This window comes from Miniopterus natalensis, chromosome 10 (genome assembly GCF_054644295.1).
Source record: "Miniopterus natalensis isolate mMinNat1 chromosome 10, mMinNat1.hap1, whole genome shotgun sequence".
Classification (NCBI taxonomy): Eukaryota; Metazoa; Chordata; class Mammalia; order Chiroptera; family Miniopteridae; genus Miniopterus; species Miniopterus natalensis.
The window spans coordinates 21340084-21361757 of record NC_142090.1 but is presented as its reverse complement, the minus strand read 5'-3'; the positions used below and the strand labels follow the sequence as shown (position 1 = coordinate 21361757).

General features: G+C 37.1%; 1 protein-coding gene across 1 annotated transcript in view; it reads right to left on the bottom strand.

Moving 5' to 3' along the window:
• The window catches only part of SLC13A1 (solute carrier family 13 member 1), a 101314-nt gene extending 85752 nt beyond the window's left edge, over positions 1–15562 (bottom strand). The window contains exon 1 of the mRNA XM_016213324.2: positions 15464–15562. Coding sequence (XP_016068810.2) covers positions 15464–15562 — 99 coding nt within the window. The remainder of the gene's footprint in view (positions 1–15463) is intronic.
• Positions 15563–21674: the final 6112 nt, after the last annotated feature.

The following is a 21674-nucleotide window of genomic DNA, read 5'->3' as shown; positions in this document are numbered from 1 at the left end:
CTGAATCCCTAGATTCATAACCTATTTTGAAAACTTGCCTATCCCTCAATGTGTGGTTCAAATTTATATCTTGTCTGTGGAGCTTTCCCAAATCACTTATACAAATTTCATAATTTTGCATATGAGTTCCTGACTAAGGCACCATATCTGCATTGCTCCTAATAGCTGCCTTCCAGGAATTTGTGGGAAATGTCCCATTTTTCCATATTTAAGGAAGCCCAAAGTCTAGAAAAGGAGGATAGTAGAATGACCCCCCTCTGATGGGCAGATGGCCATCTGGCCCAGTTTCCTCAGGATAGCGCTGATTTACCCATGTTGTGCAGGTGTTCCTTCTGTTTAGCAACCCTTTTCATTCTCAAAAGTATCCCTCTTTGGCTGATAAATTATACAGTCATTCTATTGATGGGTCCATTCTAGAAATATCTCTTTCTTTCAATTCCCATTTTCTATTATGTGATCTTTCTTGGTCAGTCTTGGAGTCATGGGCAGGAAAGTGTTCTTTCCTGTCAACACTCCTTAGGCATTCAACAATAGACCATTAATCCAGGCATAGTGTCAAATATTTTCTTTTAAGAATCTTATATTAAAATATGTAGGTTTATTTGAGATTTTAAAATCAAAGATCTGTGAATATTCTTGTTAAGAAAGGAACAATAGAGGATAACATTTTATAGTTTTCTGTTATTTACATATATTCAAAAAACTTAATATAGGAGTGAGTGATTTTTGGCGAACAGTTTCTTCTGATGAGGAGGAAAACTCAGACATTGTCTAACTGTGCTGCAACTCACAAGACATCCAGCTCTGAGTCACAGGAAAAAATTGCTTTATTTTGTCACTAGAAATTCTAAGTGTCCCAAGATCTCTAACTATATCATCTTAGTCTCCTGTTGCTCTCTTTAATTTTTTTCTCTCCCTCTCTTTCTCTACCTTCTTAGCCAGTCCACTGCTCCTAAAGTGGGACCACACCACCACCACCATCACTATACACCACCACCAATAATATCATTAATACACCACCATCTTCATCACTATACACCACCACACCATTACTATACACCACCACTGATATCACTATACATCACCACCATCACTATACACCACCACCTCCATCACTAGACACCACCACCTCCATCGCTAGACACCACCACCTCCATCACTATACAGCACCACCTCCATCACTAGACACCACCACCTCCATCACTAATACACCACCACCTCCATCACTATACAGCACCACACCACCACTATACACCAACACCGATATCACTATGCACCACACCATCGCTATACACCACCACCACTACTGCTACCACAAGCAAACAAGGGTAAAACAATAAAGAAGGCCAATTGTCAAGTACATTGGACTGTGGGTGAACTGTTTTCCCTCTCAAATCTGCTCAAAGTCAAGTACATCTGATAGCCTTATTTAAATTAAATCTGCGACCATAGCAAGTAAAAATTTGAATCAAATTCTGATCTAAAAATAGCAAAGCATTTTAGTATTATGAATTCTTGAACTGAATGACAGTAACACAAATAATGTCTACTTTTGTTTGTTGTAGAGGAAAATACAGAAAGAAGACTCAAAATTATGACCAAGGCTGATATTACAGCCCGGCCGGGTGTGGCTCAGCAGTTGAGCGTCAACCTAAGATCCAGGCAATCAGGTTTGATTCCCGGTCAGGGCACATGCCCCGGTTGCAGGCTTGATCCCCAGTCGGGGGAGAGCAAGAGGCAGCCGACCAATGACTCTCTCATCATTGATGTTTCTATCTCTGTCTCTCCCTCTCCTTTCCTCTTTCTGAAATCAATAAAGATATATTAAAAAAAAAAAAAGACTGATCTTACATAAAGATTTTTAAAATCATGATTCCTTCTCACAATACTACATGAAACAAGGGGGATGGGAAGGTAAGTCCAGAAAACTCTCAAAAATAAAATTAACAATTTTCTGTTCAAAATGTATATACCCACTAAACACTTTCAAAAGTTACATCTAGAATCTCAGCAAACCACACCCAGTCAGACAGAGGCAGTTGTGCAGAACACAAATGTATGAAGTGTAATGTCACTTAACTAGTGTTTCCTGCTCTGTATGTGTATATGTGTACACGGTGCCTCTCTGGGTCATGTAGGACTATCTCCACTTTTCCTATTGTAAGAAGCTTCTCTCATACTACCAAAGAGATGAAGCTACGCAGACCAATAATCAATATGGATGAAAAATTCCTGTCCCTGACATTAAAAGTTTTTGAAGTATTAGAAGCCTTCTAACAGCATATCTACTTGTTTTTATAATTCACTTGTCTGTTTTTCTACTGATGGTTGTTTGGGGCTCTTGCTTCCAATTTTTTACTCTTGTAAGGCTATAAACAACTTTGTATTTAGCTCCATGTGGATAAAGAAAGTTTTCTAAGTAGTAACAAAATTTCTCAGTGGGGGGGACATCTGTAATATTCTGAACAATAAAAATAAATAAATAAATACTTTTTAAAAAATAAAATAAATTAAAAAAAAAGAAATTTCTCAGTGGAAGAAGTGCATTTGAACTTTAGTGTTTACTTTCTGTTATGTCTTGTGTTTTTACTATCTTGCATGAGAAATTTGGGTATTATATATTGTAGTATTCTTTTTAGCGTTTAAAATTTTCTTTTCCAGTGTAGGGCCTTAATTTATTTATATAGAAATCTGATACTTCCCCCTCTCCCAAGTGGATAGCCTAAATGCCCTGGCTTTTTTTTTTTTTATTGGAAGATCCATTTTTTTGCTCATTAATTCATATTGCTACATATTTCCTGTGCCAAATTTCAGCATATGCAGGCATATATGTATTTGGGCTTTTATTTTGTTCCTTAATCACCTCCCCCTGCTACCACCTTTTAAAAATCAGTTCTTGAAACATTAAGCTCTTTTAATTACTATAGCTTTTCAATAAATTTTACCATCTGTATCTCAAGTCCCTAATCTTACATTTTCCTCAAACTTCTCTTAATAGTTCTAGGTTTTCACTCTTTAGAGTTTTTGAACTTTAGATTTTTATTCAAATTACACAAAATTTATAGTGTAGATGTGGCTTAAAACATTCCCATCTATGAACTTTTCCATTCATTTAGGTATTCATTAACTTCCTCCTATGAGATTTCCTAGTTTTCTCCACAAGGTCTTGTATATCTTTGTCAGATATCTGCATTATTGTTGAGAATGAGAAATTAATCTAATTATCATCCTTTTATAGAGATTTTCTTTTCTGTTTAGTAGCTTTACATTTTTTTCTTTATCTTTGATGGTCTGAAGCTTCATTTACAATGTATCTCAATATGGACTAATATTTAATTAAATTGCTTTGTACTTAGAAATGTATATTCATATACATTTATATTTTATAAACTTTTTAATTCTGAAGAATTCGATCATTATTACTATAAATACAATCTCCCTTCTAGTCCCCTCTTTTTCAGGAATGCCTTTTGCATATCTGTTGGGAACTCTGAATTAATCCTCTTAATCTTTCTTTACTTAAAATGTATTTCTTTATTTTTCTGCCAGATTTGTAGATGAATTCCTGATATTCTTTTCCAGTTCACTGATTATATCTTCAGCTGTACTTAGTTTAACATTTATAGTTTATTTCATTTGTTGTTGATTTTTTTTAACTTCAGATACTGCACTTTTCATTTCTGGAACTCCCAACTAGCCTCTCTCTTATATTCGCCTTCCTTGTTTCATATTTCTTTAAAAAAAAAAAAAAAAAAAAAAAGCTCTAATGAGGTATAATTGATATACAAGAAGCTGCACATCATTTATACAATTTGCTGAGTTTTAAACACATGCCCATGTGTAACTATCACCTCAACCTTATACTTATTGAACAATTCTCTATCTCTCTCTTCACCCAGCTCCTGGCAACCATCATTCTACTTTCCACTTCTAAGAGTTTGACTACCTCATAAAAGTAGAATCATGCAGTATTTGTCCCCCTGTGACTGGCTTATTTCTCTTAGTATAATGTCCTCTGGCTTATCTCTGCTATTGCATATGGCAGGATTTCCTTTTTAAAAAAATCTTCACTACAGAGTGTGTTTATTGGCTTTAGAGAGAGAGGAAGGGGGAGAAAGAAAGAGAAAGTGAGAGAGAGGGAGGGAGAGGAGAAGAGAGAGAGGGAAGGAGAGAGAGGGGGGAAAGAGGGGAGAGGGAAACATTGATCAGTTGCCTCCTGTATGAGCCCTGACCAGGGATCAAACCTGAAACCTAGGTATGTGCCCTGACTGAGAATCGAACGCACAACCTTTTTGGTGTACAGGATGATGCTCCAACCAACTGAGCCACCTGGCAGGGGCTTCTTTTTTTTTTAAGGCTGAAATATATTACATATATATTATTTATATATATATATATATTTACATATACATGTATCACACTTTCTTTATCCATTCACTTATTGGTATTCCTTTAACTTGTTATTATAGATATTGTTAATAGTGCTACAATAAACATAGGAATACAAATATTTCTTCAAGATACTGATTTCAGTTTTTTTTATATACACCCACAAGTGAGATTGCTGGATCATATGGTAATTCTATTTTCAATTTTTTTATCAACCTCCATACTGTTTTCCATAGTGACTGCATCATTTTACATTCCCATGAACAGTATACAAGGGTTCTAATTTGCATCATAGCCAAGATAATCTTTTCTTATTAAAAGCCATCTTAATAGGTGCAAGATGCTATTTCATTGTGGCTTTGATTTGTATTTCCCTGATGAAATCAGGACATGTGATGCCTCAAGCTTTCTTCTTTTTGCTCACATTGCTTTGGTCATTCAGGGTCTTTTGTAGTTACATATTAATTTTAGAATTGTTTTATCTATTTCTGTAAAAAATGCCATTGGAAAAAAATGACATTGACATTTTGATGGGGATAGCACTGAATCTGTAGACGCCTTTGGTTAGTATAGACACTTTACCTATATTAAGTCTTCCAATTTATGAACCTGGGATATCTTTCCTTTATTTTGTGTCTCCATTACTTGTTTTCATCAATGCTTTACAGTTTTATAGTTTTCAGTGCAGAAGGTGAAATTCCTTCATTAAGTTTATCCCTAGGTATTTTATTTTATTTTTTTATTCTATTATAAAAGGGATTGTTTTCTTAATTTTCTTTTCTGATAGTCACTTGTTAGTATATAGAAACACAACTGATTTTCTTATGTTGATTTTGTAATCCTGCAACTGTACTGAATTGGTTTATTAGTTTTAACATTTTTTGTGGGGTATTTAGGGTTTTCTGCATATAAGATCATGTTATCTGCACACAGAGATAATTTTATTCTTCCTTTCCAATTCGATGCCTTTTATTTCATTTTCTTGCTTAATTGCTCTGGCTAGTACTTTCAGTACTGTGTTGAATAGAAGTGGTGAGAGTGGCATTCTTGTCTTAATCCTAATCATAAGGGAAAAGCTTTCAGTTTTTCACCAATAAGTAAGATGTTAGCTGTGGGCTTGTCATATGCATCATATATTATGTTGCGGTTCATTCCTTCTATACCTAACTTGTTGAGTTTTTATCATAGAAGGATATTGAATTTTTGTCAAATGCTTTGCCTGCATCTATTGAGAAAAACGTGTTTTTTAAAAAAATCTTTCATTCTGTCAATGTGATAAATCACATTAACTTATTTGTGTATATTAAATAATCTTTGCATTCTTGGGATAAATTCTACTTGGTCATATAGTATGATCCTTTTACTGTTCTAATAGATTCAGTTTACTAATATTTTGTTGAGGAATTTTACATGTATGTTCATCAGGAATACAGACCTATAATTTTCTTTTATTTTAGTGTCCTTTGTCTGGCTTTGATATCAGGGTAATGTTAGCCTCAAAATCAATTCAGAAATGTTCCCTCCTCTTCATTATTTTGAAAGGGTTTGAAAAGAACTGGCATTAATTCTTCTTTAAATATTTGGTAGAATCCACCAGTGAAGCCATCTGTCCTGGGGATTTTTTTCTTGGGAGGTTTTTGATTACTGATTCAAGCTCCTTACTCATTATTGATCTGTTCAGGTTTTCTATTTCATTATGATTTAATTTTGATTGGTTGTATATTTCTAGGAATTTATCCATTTCTTCTGTATTATCCATTTTGTTGGTGCTTAATTAATATATCTCTACTTAAAAAAATACTTTGTTATTTATTGTGTGGATTTCCCCCCCCTTTTCTCACCTGCTGATTCCCCTATTATTTTTGTTTCATTTGGAGTGTTTTCACCTCTGCGTTGATTTTCTTGTCAGTCTTTCTTTATCTAATATATATATATATATCTTTATTGAGAGAGGAAGGGAGAGGGAAAGAGAGAGATAGAAACATCAATGATGAGAGAGTCATTGATCAGCTGCTTCCTGCACACCCCCAACTGGGGATCAAGCCCACAACCTGGGCATATCCCTGATTGGGAATCGAACCACGATCTCCTGGATCATAGGTTGATGCTCAACCACTGAGCCATGCCCAGCCGGGCTTTGTCAGTCTTTCTCAATTGTCCCATTGTAATTTGAGATTTAATTTTCAAATTTATCCTGGGTGGCAGCTGTCTTTTCTTTGTGTTTTCTTTCTCATTGTCCTTCATCTACAAGTTTTACAACTTCCTCCAGCCAGTCCCTAGCTCCCAGTCTAGAGTCCACCTTATCTTGGTACCTTGAGGTCCTTTCCTGCCAGGACAATGCAAAACTTCTCTCCAGCCCTTAGCTTGAGACGTTGAACCTGGCTCTGACCCCAAAATGATGTGGGAGCACTTGAGACCACAGCTTCTCAACTTCACTCCACTTGTTTGCTTTTGTGACCCATTCTGATCTACAGAAATAGTGATTTGCTTTGTATTTAGAGTGGAGGAAGGATTTTGGGTGTGGGTGTGGGGTCCTAATTATATAACCTTCATCTAGACTGCTGATCATAGCCTTTACAGATAGAAAAGCTTATTTGAAAGGTGAAGATATTTGCCAAGTAAAACAAATTTTTTTCTGACTTATGATTAAGTAAAAGGATAGGAAGAAAACATTTATGATGTCTACTATATGCCAGATATAATACTTGCTATTCCACATGACTTATTTAGTCTCCAATAAAATTCCGGGGTAAATTAAGAATCAATTATCACATTGCTAGTATGTGGTAAAGTTGGGATTCAATTAAAACATAAATTCCCTGAAAACATACCTCATTTCATTTATTGTCCCAATCCCAGACTTAAAACAGTTCCTGACATGTTGTAAGTGCTCAGTAATATTTAATGAATGAAAATTACTTCTCTCTGTTCATTCTACAATTGTTTTTGTTCCTATATCATGATCCCCACATAAAATAGTCACTAGGAATAAAGTCCTAGTCGCTAGGAATAAAGTCCTTTAGCATAGGAAGCTCTTTTCTTTGCCTTGTCCTCTTTTCTGTTTTTATCTCTTACTTGTCGGCACCAGATATCTTAAACCTCACCCCAGTGGGTGAATGACTCTACATTTTTCCAGCATATCTACTCTTAACCACCTCAACTACAGGAAGCCAGGGCCCTTGTTGCATAGGTGGAAAAGGCAAATGAAGCTATGACTATGCAATCTGAACAATGGCTGCCCCTTCCCCACCAACAAGTTCTGGCTGTCAAATTATCTTGGCTGATTATATTTAAAAATCACTTTGGTTCTATTTTAAATTATAGCTCCAGATGGAATTGAAATATAAATTAGGCTTTAAAATATAAGAGGTTTCTTCACCCTTCCTTCTAGTTTTAATGACACACTGACTGATATTAGGTACTAATTTGCCTGATGAATTAGTACGTATGTGGATATGATCTCTTAGCACAGCCTGAGAAAAGTAGGACCAATCACAGGCCTCACTCACTGCAATTGATTTTCTAAAGAGAACACAAAGCAATTAAAAAAGGAGAAAAATCATGCATTCTAAATCTGTGTGCTACAAGAAAATCACTATTATTATTTGACAGAGCCTGTAAAGACTTTGCATGGTTCACGATAAACCTACCACTAATGCTGCAATGATTTCTCAAGACCTAAGCCATGTATACGGCAAAGCTTGAAATGACTTGAAATATCCTCATCTTGGAAGATGAAGACTCAAAAGGAACTAAACTACAAAGTCAAGAAAAATTACCTAGCATTTCTTTTTAATTTTTAGCTCAAATGGAGATCAGGAAAAGACAATTGGTGGCTGCATTATGCCAATTACTGGGAAATTTTTAGCTCCTTCTTTTCATTTACTCTCCACAGCTAATTAACAATGGAGATGTGCTGTCTCTACCCCCCAGGCACACAGTGGACCCAGAAATAGCCATAGAGATCATTCAGTTCTCCAATCTGACTATGCACTAGAGTCTGATCAAAATGCAGTGCATGGATTAACTGCTTCAACTATGTTAGGAGTCTGCTAAGTGAGCAGCATCCTGGACTTCACATCCAGAGGTTATGATTTTAAGCAAGTACTTCAGGGAAATTTGGGGCCACTGATCCACACAGATAACATTTAAAACTGTTTTAAGAGTCCTATTAATTTTCAAAAGAGGAAATGGACCAGGGGTAGCTTGAGCGAATCACTTGGGGAGTTATTCAGAACATGCTAGAAAAATCAAGACAGTTGAGGTTATGCTATGCAAAACTCCCTAAATCTCAGCAGTTTAAACAACCAAAGTTTATTTCTTCCCTTCACTAGTGGTTAGCTGTAAGTCCTGGTTCCTCTGCAATCTAGGCAGAGGGAGCCTCATCTCAATATGTGTTTTCGTAATTGCAAATGCAGGAAAATGGAGTAAAGCAACCCATGCACAGACTTTTAAAGGTCTGATATAAACACCACTAAAGAAGCAATGGGAGTCAGACAGACTTTGCTTGTATCTTTCCGCTCCCTTTATAGACTGTGTGACTTTGGGCAAATTTCTTAACCTCTTTGAGTCTCTGCTCATCTGTAAAATGGGGATGATAATATTGACTGTTTCTAATGCTTGTTATGGAGCATTCACATTTAGTATCGTTGCCAAACTAAGTATAAAAATGTATTATAGAAGCAAAAGAAGAGTTTGTGGAAGAGACAGCCTCCTGTTACAACATTCGTGTCTGCCCCTTAGTAACTCTTTTCACTCTGTTTGAAGTTCCTTCGTTTTATGATCTTTCTCCTGAGCCCTGTCCTTCCTATGAGATCTGGTTTTATTTTCCAAAACCTCTGTCATTCAAGATCATCAACTCATCTCTTCAGCAGAGTTATCAACTATCTACCATGGAACAGGCATATGTTTGCCGCAGAAGGAAACAAATTAAATATGTCCCACATTATTTGGGTATGTACAGTCTAGATGGGAAGCAAAGGTAAAAGCAAAATGGAATATATACTCTAAAGGAGGCCAATGTTCCCACGATGCAGTAAGGACATGGAAGATGACACTCAGTTTGTACACCAGCCTGAGCTCCTGTCCCAAGAACAGGGCAAAAGGAGAGGGCATCCCAGGAAGAGATGCAGCATGTACAAAGATAGAGGCACTAATAGTGGGTGTTTTAGGGATGTAAGATATGGGGGTGGGGGGTACTATAAACTCTAAGAATGTGAATATTTTAGGCACAGAATCAAAATGATGGAGGGCAAGAAAAAATAGAAAGTAGAACTCATGCTAATAGTACTGTGGTAGATGAACAAAATCAGAAAATCCAAATTTCATCTATTTTTATCTCATGAATATTTTGTGAGATCTTGTTAAGAGAAATACTGCTAGTGTGGAAATGTGAATGGAGGAGATAGGTATTGGGGCTTTGGGAAGGGTTGTTAGGACAAATAAATGGTAAAATCTTAAAGATCCATAAGTGTATACATGTTTGATTTAAATATTTTCCCCCTGTATGCAAAAGGGAGCCCCTGAAGAAGTGTGACCAGGGGTATAATGGGACCAGGTTGGCATTTTAAAAATAGTATTCTGACTGGAGACTTTAAGGGAAGGGTGTGAAAATGGTTTATGCAAGGAAGAGATGAAGTCAGCCTCAAGAAAGCAGTGCCAGCTGGAACGGAGCTGGGGAAGCAGATTGGAGCGGGGGTGGATATAAGAGGCAAAGCAACACAGACCATGATGGGAGCTGAGGAACATCTGAGATGACATGCAGGTTTCAGGCCAAAAGATGGGGTGAAGGGTAGCAGGTTATCTGAGATAAAGGGTGAAGGGTAGCAGGTTCTCATGGGCAAGTGGAACTGTTAGAAGTTTACCCACCTATTAATTACACATCTCTAGTTCAAATGATTTATATTTATACACAACCTTAAGCGTGATTAAGGTTTGCCATAGTATATATTGACTTTTCAGCAATTCTACAAGCTACTTGAAAGCATTAACATTAATTTACACCTCTGCTTAGATCCCACGGTTCACTTGGCACAACGCTTTGGGCTTAAGAAGTTCTCATAAAATATTCATGAGATAAAAATAGATGAAATTTGGATTTTCTGGTTTTGTTCATCTACCACAGTACTCTTAACATGAGTTCTACTTTCTATTTTTTCTTGCCCTTCATCATTTTGATGCTCTCTTTGTCTAAAATATTCAGTTTCTTAGAGTTTATAGTATCCCTCCTCCCCACATATCTTACATCCCTAAAATATTTTAAAGCAACATTTAAAATGATATCAATTGTTTCTGTTAAAATATTTAATTATTTGATATGGCCCTTTAAAAGTTCTTTATGCTTCCTTGGAATTTGTCCCCCCCCCCCTTCTTTCACTTGTCTTTTTAAATTCTCTCCCACTCATTTTCATTTTCTATGATAGACTTCTAAGTAGGTCTTTTATCCCTTTAAAGTTTACAGTTCTTTACAAGTACTGTGTTGCTCCCATCTGTTTAGTTTATTTAGATTCAGCACCATAAGTCTCTCATTGTGTATCGTTTATTTTATTTATTAGAATTTCTATTCTAACTTTGAAATTCATGATGTATAAAATGAATATATGGTGAAGGAAACAACACTTGAATAGAGCCAGCCCTTAAAGTTGAATTTCCTCCCTCCCTAACCCACATCCTCTGGCAAATAATTTTGTCATGTGAGTTGTCTGGGTTTAGTGCTAAGGGGTGATGCTAAGGCTTCTTCCTTGAGTCTTTGGCAGGCACTAAAGCCCTACTGTGTTCACTCTCCCATTCTCTTCTCTTTTTAAGTCTCTCTTGCTGTAAAATATTTTCTAGAGAAATACAGAAGTACCTGAGAGAAAATTGAAATCTGGTCTTGGTTTTACAACTAGTCAACTGGAGAATGCTGCTCAATAGTTGGTGGCTGTTTCCCTGTCTCCTTATCTCAAAAAGGGGCCCTAATTAATGAATAAACTAGATAGATGGAAACATACTAGGAAGAAATGCACTCTACAAACAAAAATATTATTCAGTTTTCTCCTCTTACTGCTCCTCAGACCCAGCCTTTTTAAATCTTTTTGTTTCATTATAGAAAGAAAAGCCAAGAATTGGAAAAATAAGTAAAGAAATAGCACAGAGTGCTGAGAAGAGTAAAAATGAGCAATATGTTAGAAATAGTCACAAAAGAACAATGTTTCACAGAAAATAATATCATTGGAGCTATGGACATAGCCTAGGCCTGTTTAAGCAAGTTTTTATCTAGGAATATTTAAGAAATTTCCTCTCCAAAATGAGAAAAAGTCAGTGCAATTATTAATTTCACTCAAATATTTACATAAATAGCAATTACATTATAAGCTTGTTTTACTGATCAATAACTACTAATTGGGGAAGGACTAAGGCTACCTTGATGTCTATGTAACAATAAAAAAGACAGCATTACTGATGATTCAGTGTTAAGCAATAAGAAAATAGGATTCCATTAGTAAAGTGACATTTATACCAATGTATTAGGAGTATACTTATTACCACTGTTGAAGATATAAAGATATACCTATTCAGTTGTGGTTGCAATCACTGGCTCTAGAGTCAGACAGGTGTCGATTGGAAATATTAAGACAAGGGTCTCAAGGTCTGAGCCATTCTTACTAAATGCTATTCTTGCTAAACATTAAAATGTAGCACAGTATTTTGTAGACCAGCTGTAAACAGGATGAACTTGACAGGAACCCAACCTGATAAGTGTAGCCAATTGCAACTCATAAAGATTAAAATTGAGCTTATGCCCATGGAATTCTGGGGTGAGGCATACTCTCCTATAAAGTATCAGTTCCATGAAAACTGAAACACAGTTCTAAGGTCTGTTCTAACTTAAAGATATCAAGATGCCAACCTAATGCCATGACTCACAGAGAGCATTTGATGTGAAAGAGAAGGGGTATCATATTCTGACAAGCTGACATCATCAGCTTGTATAGCTTGGAGTCTGGAACATTCACCAAATGACACATATAAGAAGACCAATCACTACTTCAGTTCTTGTGGGCTGATAATGGAGAAATAAAATAGAATAAGCATTGCTAAGAGAGTCACTTTAAAAGAGAGTCGGGAAGCTATTAAGGAAGTGGGGCAAATGCATGTCTTGTGCCTCAGTTCTCAGAACTGCTATTAAGTTGCTAAACCTATTGCTAAACTCAGCTCAAGGCTAAGTCATAAACATTGTGGAACTGCTGTATGGACACACCTGGACTTTACCTCTTCCTTGTGATTTCCATCTCCCTTATTTGCGTATTGAAACTAGCCAATTCCTGTTAACCTAGTCAATAAGTCTTCACTTGCATGAAAGAGTTGCATTTTGTTCTCTCCAGAGCACAGTTGAGTAGCTCCCTCAATCTGTCTCTCCTAAGTGCATCCTTTTGCTGAAACACGTGCCTTTTGTTCTTTATTAGAGCCTGAACCTCTCCTCTGGTTAACAAGGCCCATCCCCAATGATTAGAATCACTGCAATTTTCTACCTTAGAGACAGTGAGTAGCATGACAATTGAGGAAATGCTACGATGTTCCTTCTTCTGTGGTTTTACCTGTTTAAAGCATTATCATGAAGAGAAATGCCTGAGTTGTTGATAAATGATTATCAAGCCACACTTTATGTAACTTTTCAAAACAGAAGGTAAATCTTCAAAAATACAAAATACAGAAAAGACCAAAGAAAACCACTATTAAAGCATCAATTAGAAGTTGTGACAGAACCCAAGATCAAATCCAGTTTCCACAACATCCATGTGGCCTTTGAGCATTATTTTCCTCAAACATAAAGTGAGAATGATAGAACATAGATGATTGTCTTATTGTTCGTAATGAAGTTAAATAAGATAATTTAAGTAAAGCAGCTGACCGCATACCTGGGACAGAAGCAAGCTTTTCTGAGTGAATCCCTTCTTTTCCCCTTTGAACATTACATTGAAAACCAATGAGGGTCTCTCATTATTGATGCCACGTTTTTACTTGAGATGGAATTAAGATAAGTGTTAAGGTCAGTCTATACAAACAACTCAATAACCAGTAGGAAAATGAAAAACAAAATCAGTCAATAATTCATTGTTTGTTGGCTCTAGATCATGTAGATTTATTATGTTTTCATAAAGCAAAATTGACTTTTTATTTTGCTTGAATTTTTATTTGTTCTGTTTCTGTGTGTTTAGAAGCATAGGGTTCTCCAGTTTGGTAACCAGAAAGTTATAATAAATTACCTTGCATCTATGTCAAAGTAAAACTCTACTTAAATTTTATACCCTACAAAGGCACATATTCTCTGGGAAAAAAAATTCTACTTTCATTGTAAGTAGCAGTTAAAATAATATTCTTGGAATTTAATTGGCAGTTGATTAAATGATTGACTATGTATTTAGAGTAGCCAAGAAATGAAATCATGTTATTGTACTAGAAAAAATCCCTCTCATCAACATTGCTTGAGTTTTAACAAATGAGTTGATTAGAGGAAAAGAAAGAGAAACATAGTTCATCAAATGCCAGGCCCCTGCTTTCCCCATAGGACTAATGTACTCTTATCACAGCACCTTGAAAAAAATCAATGACTGCATTTCTTAGTAAGATTATACTTTCCAGTTAATGAATCATGCACTGATATAATTGTTTTTTATTTATTTACCTGTTTCCTCCTTCAAAAAGTTTATATTCATTTTCTCTGAAAATTATGGAATATAATCAAAGTGTCCTGGGTTTATATGTCAAAGAAGCAGCACAGATGATATGCAGTCATGGCCTAAGTATGTCTCAACTGGTTTAATTTCTTATTTTCACTGCTGTAAAGTAAGGACCTATGCTGAGACTAACCCAGAGGCATTATGCTAGAGCAGGGGTCCAAATATGAACCAGGATGAGCTGATGGTAGGATCCAGCTAGGTGTAGGGGACTTCAGGATTGGGGAGCTGGAAAGAGAAAGCCATCATACATGCTAGATGGAGTGGCATGTCTTCAAAGAGGCTTGGAGGCGGGTGTTTGGATTAGAGCACTATGTCTGAGACTCAAATTTGTCATCTAGCGGTTGCCAGAGACTCTTACAGGAGTCTCAGAAGCAGCAGCAGTGGGAGGGGCAGGGAGGAGAGGGGAGTAATAGTCAACCAGAAACAATGACTGTGCTTGCTGTTTGCCCTAGAAATTCTGTAGGAATCTGGGGGCTCAGGACAGTGTTTGACCAAAAGGAGTGAGGAGTTCTTTCCTTCCTCCACAGAGGACTAGGAGGCCTCAGTGCAAGTGGAGGCCCAGCCTGGGAGGCTACCACTGGGTGGTTGCCCCTGGCAGCAGACAAGGTGCAGCTGTGGGCAGCAGAGGCCATTCTCCTAGCCAGCTTTGCAGATAGAGGAGACCTTGGTGGAGTCAAAAAGTACTTTTCATTAGCTCACATGGATTTCCTGCAGAGATTCTCAGATTAGTGGCCAACTTCTGAGGGAGGCTGGAGGACCGTTGGTAGTATAATTACAACAATCTTCTTTTAACCCAGAATAGTATAACCTTTACTAATACTTGCTTTTCTCTACTCAGAGAAAAGGCATCATAGCAGGAATTGCACCAGCTGTGGAGTCAACGCACTTGAGGACCCACATCACCCCACTTACTGTATACCAGCCACCACTTGTGCTTGATGAATGCTTACTCATTAATTCCCACAGCAAGTCCATTACTCTCCCAGTATTACGTATGAGAAAACAGAAGCACTGACAGGTTAAGTAACTTGCTCAGGTCACGCAGCTTGCAAGTGATCAATCTGGGACTTAAAGCAGAGAGCCTGGCTCCAGGGCCTGTCCTCTTACCAGCGAGTGACATTCATCATGCCTGGCAGAAAGTGCTCACTGAATGTCTGCTGATGCAAATCATTTTGCTAAGGGATTAAAAATTATAAGCAAAAGTTTATCATTTTGGACTTAGTAGACTGACTGCACTTCAAAGCAAACAGAAAATTGCTTACAAGTATACCAAAATGAAATAAAACCTAGACCAATAGGGAAGGACAATTAAATAAATCAGGAAACCCAGCAGCCTGTTGTCCAGGTTCACTTACCTTGGTGTGGAGGATGATAGGTAGGGGCAGTAAAATCAGTAGAGTGAAAACTATGAAGAGACACCGGCGATAAACCAAAATATAACTGAGGAGTTTCATTGTGCTGAGTGGGTGCCTTTGATAGTGCTCTCCTCAAAATGAGGCTGAAGTTAAATAACCGGCTGGGATTAATATTTCTCCAGCTCATCATCTTCACTTTCTGCCCTAGACTGACCAACATGAGTTAAAATTAAATCTCAATCTTTATTGTTTTACTGTCACAATTAATGTGGAATGATAAGCCCAAGAATGTTTACAAGAAATCAAAGACCATTTGCTGGTGTAGCTTTTGAAAGGTAAAACTGTTCTTTCCCTATATTCTGTGTTTACATGAACTGGAATATAGACTGGCCAAGTCTAGGAGAAGGCAAAATAGTAGGGTTGGTTGAGTTTGCCACAGTGAGGCCTCTCCACCCCTTTGGGTGTCCCCTGACATTAGGGCTCCCTGACAGGAGTAGTTACCATGCTTAGGTGGTGCCTTGAGCAAGTCTTGACTGGGTGCCCCCATTGCCCTTTCTAAAAATGCACATTTTCGATGTGTGAATTGAAACAACAAATCCAATAGTAGGAAATTCAGTGAAAAGGCAAGTTTTTGGTACAGAGGATTTTTCTGGAACTTCTCAGAAAATGAACTGAGGCAACCTTCTACACTGCCTGTGTGAAGTTTGATCTACAGAACTCCTGACCTCTCTCATTCAGTAATCCTTGGCTCTCACTCAAAAGATAATTAGCACTGCTTCCGAAATTGAGTAGTATTTTCTCCCAGATTCCACACTCAGTTGCATAATGATTTCTTCACGGTTTGAAAGCAAAGTTTTATGTATTTCCTGGACACTATTGCCCCTTTTGATAAGAAACCGGAAGTTATTGTAAAACCTGGTATAAGCACCCCTCGTGCAAGATTCTTTCAAGGTTGAGCTGATATTATTGTGTTGATACTGACTAAATAATCATGAGGGGATCTACACAGAGGTGAGTCATGAGGGCCATCCAAGGGTGTGTGTGTGCACGTGTGTGTATGTGTGAAGATATGCAGGATGAATTTTGAAACTCCTCAGGGCTAGGGACTCTGGTTTGCTTCTCATTGTATTGTAAATTAATCATCTGATAAACCTCAATTGAGCAACTACTATGCACCTGGCCCTAGATATAAACAAAGCACATTTCATTCTATAATTTAGAGTCCTTTTTTTTTTTTTTGGCAGGAATAACTTCACTTTTATCTAATCTATGGTTAGCATTTAGACCTTATTTCTAATACCACTCAAATGTAACTCTCCTTTCTTTTCTGGTCAAGAAAAATTAATCTTTCACCAACACTCACTGTATTCTTTGTTTGTTTGTTTGTTTTTGGGTCTTTTTAATACTCACCTAAGATATGCTCAGTGGTTTTAGAGATAGGAAGGGGGAGAGAGAGAGAGAGAGAGAGAAAAGCACCGATGTGAGAGATAATACTGATCAGCTGCCTTCCTTACATGCCCCCACTGGGGATCAAACCCACCAACCCGGGCTTGTGCCCTGGTTGGAAATTGAACCCACAACCCTTCGGTATATGGGACAACATTCCAACCAACTGAGTCACACCAGCCAGAGCCAACATTCACTATATTTTTAACGTAAATGAAAAGGCATTTTTTTCCCTCTAAAAGTCTAAATTTCTAAACATATAATACATATAATGATTCAGAAAAATGTGAAACATAAACAGAAAAAGTCTCCAAATCAGAAAGAGAAGGTAATTATAAATAATAATAGCAATAAATAGTGAGCAACAATAAAACAGCAGCAATAATAAATAGTGTTTAAAATCACATTAAAAAACAGAATTACTTAAAGCAGTTTCAATATTTATTTTTTTTATGTAATAGTTCATTGCTTTTTTTAAAAACTATTTTTGGAAGAAACCATTTCTGTCCTCAGATTTCCCTCAGTCATCTGGTGAGAATGTACGTGTAAGCCTCACTTTCTCACATGAGACGATTTTACTTTGTGACATGACAGCAAAAATAAAAAGGCATTTGTGTGACATTTAATGGAAATAAGGAATTTAAAGTGCAGGGAACAATAGTATTTGAACCAGACAGAGGCTAAAGGAAAAGCACTTGACATTTGTCAGTGCCTCCTTTCTGTGCGCTATTTTACCTATTCTAGTGCCCGTTTCTCAACAGATGAAGGCTTGCAGGACCCTCATATTATGGCCTGTGGTTCTAGCCACTGGGTCTTCTGTGGGTGCACCTTATTACAGAATGGTTCCAACTTTTCTTTCTCCATCCAATCTCTGTCCCTCAGCAGTTTTCTTTCCACTGTGACAAAAAGAAAAGATCTGAGAAATAATTCACACTGAACACTAATGACTAATATGAACAGCATACCTCTGCAAGAATCACCAGGGGATGAGACTCTAACTGGAAACTTTGAGTCTCTTGGAAACGTACCTTAGGGAACCCTTTAAATCACATCACATTGTTAACCAGTTCCACAATTAAATTTTGCCTCTTTTTTTTTTTGTACAGAAAAACATAAATATCTCTTAATACATCACTATTGTGCGGTTTTATCTTTCTGACCCAAAATGAATCACAGAATTTGTAATCATCAGTGAATCCACTTAAAACATCTACTTTACAAAGATAAAAAAATATTACAAATAGTGTTCATTCACTCACAGATATCTACTATGTGTCAGGGGGTTTATATTTACCACCTCAATTTTCAAAACCCAATACAAGGTGTGAATGTATGTGTTGTTATTATTCCTATTTTACAGATTTGGAAACTGAAATTCAAGATGGCCAAGTAAAATGTGCCAGGTATAAGTGGTGTAACAATAATTAAAATCCAGTTCTTTCTGGATCCTAAAGCATGTGTCCTACTAAATTCTCACATTTAGAGTTTGTATACACAGGCACTGGGTTTGGTTGGCTTAGGGATTGTAGTTCTAGAGCTTGCTTTTTCATGTTCCCTCAACCTTAAAATTAGACATAATTTTAAGCATAAAGAGGTTGAAATAGTCTCCTTTATGTATTCTGGTTACCTCCATAAAGAAGTTAGATTGTCCTAGAGGCTTAAGTTGCATGGACAACCAAAATGAGGGGAGTGGACAGCAGCTTTTATGTGGCCATCTCACATGCTTCTTTCAGGCTTGTTTTTTGGTTGTCCCTTTCTTAGGCCACATCTACTAAATTTGGGCTTTTCTTCAGACCTTTCCCTTTTCCAAGAATATGCTTCCCTTCTCTTTCTTTAAATTCCACCCATCCTTGAAGTGAGAACTTGTAGCCTCATCTCAACTCTCCTGCTTTCTATAAATTTATCCTGACAATTCCAGTCCTTGCTCAAACCCCTGTGCATCTGCTCAAGAGGCTCCTTGGTTTAACTGCATCAAAGATAATCCTGAGTGCTTGACAAAAATGCAGATTTGTTGCCCTTTTGGATCAAAATGTGGCTTGGAAATCTTCATGTTTCATTGGCTTTCTACATAGTTTTATGTGTACTAACATAATAATCATTGAATTAGTATCTGTAAGTCACATTTTGGCCCATGAGTAGACTGACATATTTTTCACTATTTTAATAATGCATGTAAGCCTTAAGTCCTCAATAAGATTTCTAACTCTTTGAGTACAGCAGACATTAAGTTACTTTCCTTTTCTAGGGACAAGTGAATACTCAGTGAAAAGTTTCTCTAAAGTTAACTATAAGTATAGATAAATGGAAACCAATTATTCTCATTGCTTATGTATTATAGGTTATAAGAGCAGCTCATCAATAGAGTATTTAAGTTTGCAAAGAGATATGGCTTGTTCAGTGGGGGAATATTTGCTCCATTGCAAAATTACCCATAAACACTTAAATGAGAAAGTGTGTATACCCAGTATACACTTTGCCTAAGGGGAAAACAGTGTCAAAATGCTTTTTTTTGTTTTTTAATCCTCACCAAGGACATGCCTATTGATTTTTAGAGAGAGGAGGAGGGAAAAAGGGAAACATAGATATGGGAGAAAAACACTGATTGGTTGCCTCCCATATGTGACCCAATCAGAGACTGAACACACTACCTAGGTATGTGCCTTGACGGGGAACCTAACCCACAACCTTTCAGGGCATAGGATGATGCTCCAACCAACCGAGCCCCACAGCCAGGGCCAAAATGCTTTTATTGTTGGCAAAAGCAGTCAGGTACATTTGTACATAAATAGTCAACAATATTATAATAACTATGTATGGTGTCAAGAAAGTACTAGACTTATCAGGGGAATCACTTTGTAAATTATATATCACTATGATGCATACATGAAACTAATATACTCTTGAATGTCAACTGTGATTGAAAAATAATACATATATAAACAAAGAAAAAAGATATTGCATTTGCTTCAACTATGTATTCCTGTTTTCATTCTTAGATTTTCAGAGTTGAAAGTGCATGCCTTTTAGTATTGTTATTGTTAATACCTCGAGTCAAGGAATTTAAGTCAGATTTTTCTCCTGACAGGCATTTGTTTCTTAGCCTCAACTAGTCACTAATTCTGAAACACATTCATGGTGAACCCCCACTTACACACTTGGGTTGCCTTCATAAATTCCCTAACTTCCTCTCTGTGAAGGGTTTACTCTTTGAGGGCCATATGTGAGCAGTGCCTAAAAGCATTTTTAGATACTATAAAAATGAGGTCATTTCTCCCTCTTTTAAACTGGCATACAGAGTCATTCACCTTGGCACTTTTTAATGTTTTCAATGTCTTTATGTTTGCCTCTCTATTTCTTAAGGTGACGAATCTTCCTAGTGAAAGTGAGATGTACAGATAATGTATATAGTAAAATTTCCAGACCCTCATCAATGAACTATCAATTTTTATTTTCACCTCCTAGAATAAAGGATAAGTCCTTATCTAGGATAGGATAACACACCCTAGAGACTCTGGATTCATGCACAAGTTCCTAAACACCTAAGTTGGTATTATTTATTATTAACCACAACTTCAATAATCATTCCTCCAGTGCCATGAAGTAAATGACTGACTGAACAGATGAAGACTGAACTGTGTCCTATGAGGAGAGGACCTGAACTCCCATGAACTGAGGATCAAAGCAAATTCCAAATGAGGGGGACCTACCTCCAGCAAAAACAGTTGCCAGAACACCTGGGTGCTGGAGCCCAGCCACTACTGCTCATACCCTCCATCAGGGTGGGGGAAATGTCTTTCTCTTATCCAATCCTGACCATGTCTTTATCTAGGGCACTCTGGGAGAAGAAAGGAGGACATTGTCAGGGATGGAAGGGGGAGGGATGTTGAGAAGGGGGAAGAAGTGAAAGAACATTCTGGAATACATAGTATACCATTAGAAAAGGAAATTGAATAAAGCTACTTTAAAATTTCTGGAGCCATATGACAGCAGTCTGGACACATGAGACAATATTATAATCCTCATGAAAAATTTTAGGGGATTAGGAGTTAACCCAAGACTCCTGGATGTAGCATTTATTGTCAGCACCCAGACGGGAAAGCGGACTGGAGTGTAAGGTGCTCTGAGAGGATTGCTAGGAAACTAGGACTCTTAGAAATGAAAGCCAAGGATCCACTGAAACAGATCACACAGAACTACCAGCTGACCCAGCGTTCACTCCTTTTGTAAAGTCCATATAGTTCACATTATTCAGTCAGAAACTGCTTTGGGTATAGCTAGAGACTAGTTTAAAGAAACTAGTGACATAATTTCCCCTGGTAATCTCTTTTCAGCTATGAATTTCCTGTTGTTTGCAGCCCAGAGTGCCTATTTTTATCTCTCAGGAAAAAGAAAAAGGCATTTCTTTCACCATTTTTACCAACCAAATATTGTCCTTTTGAGCTTGGAGCAAGATTAAGTGTTAACCTAGTTCCTAATGGTGAATTCATTTTAAGTGCAGTAAGTGAGACTGACACAATTCAGTTTACTGTCAAGCTGACCTGTGTTTCTTGGAAATTACTTTTTACCTAAGTGTAGAGTATCTCACAATATGTCATTAACATGAATACAGGAAGTTAGGCAGGATGCTCTCTTGCAGTAATGTCCTGTTGGCATAGTTACAGCATTCACTGCTCTTCCCTACGTGGCTTCTTTCATTATTTGGGCTTGGTGGGTTTGGGTTCAATACGGTTGCTTATGGAAGAAATTCATTGTTCAAGGGAAGGGC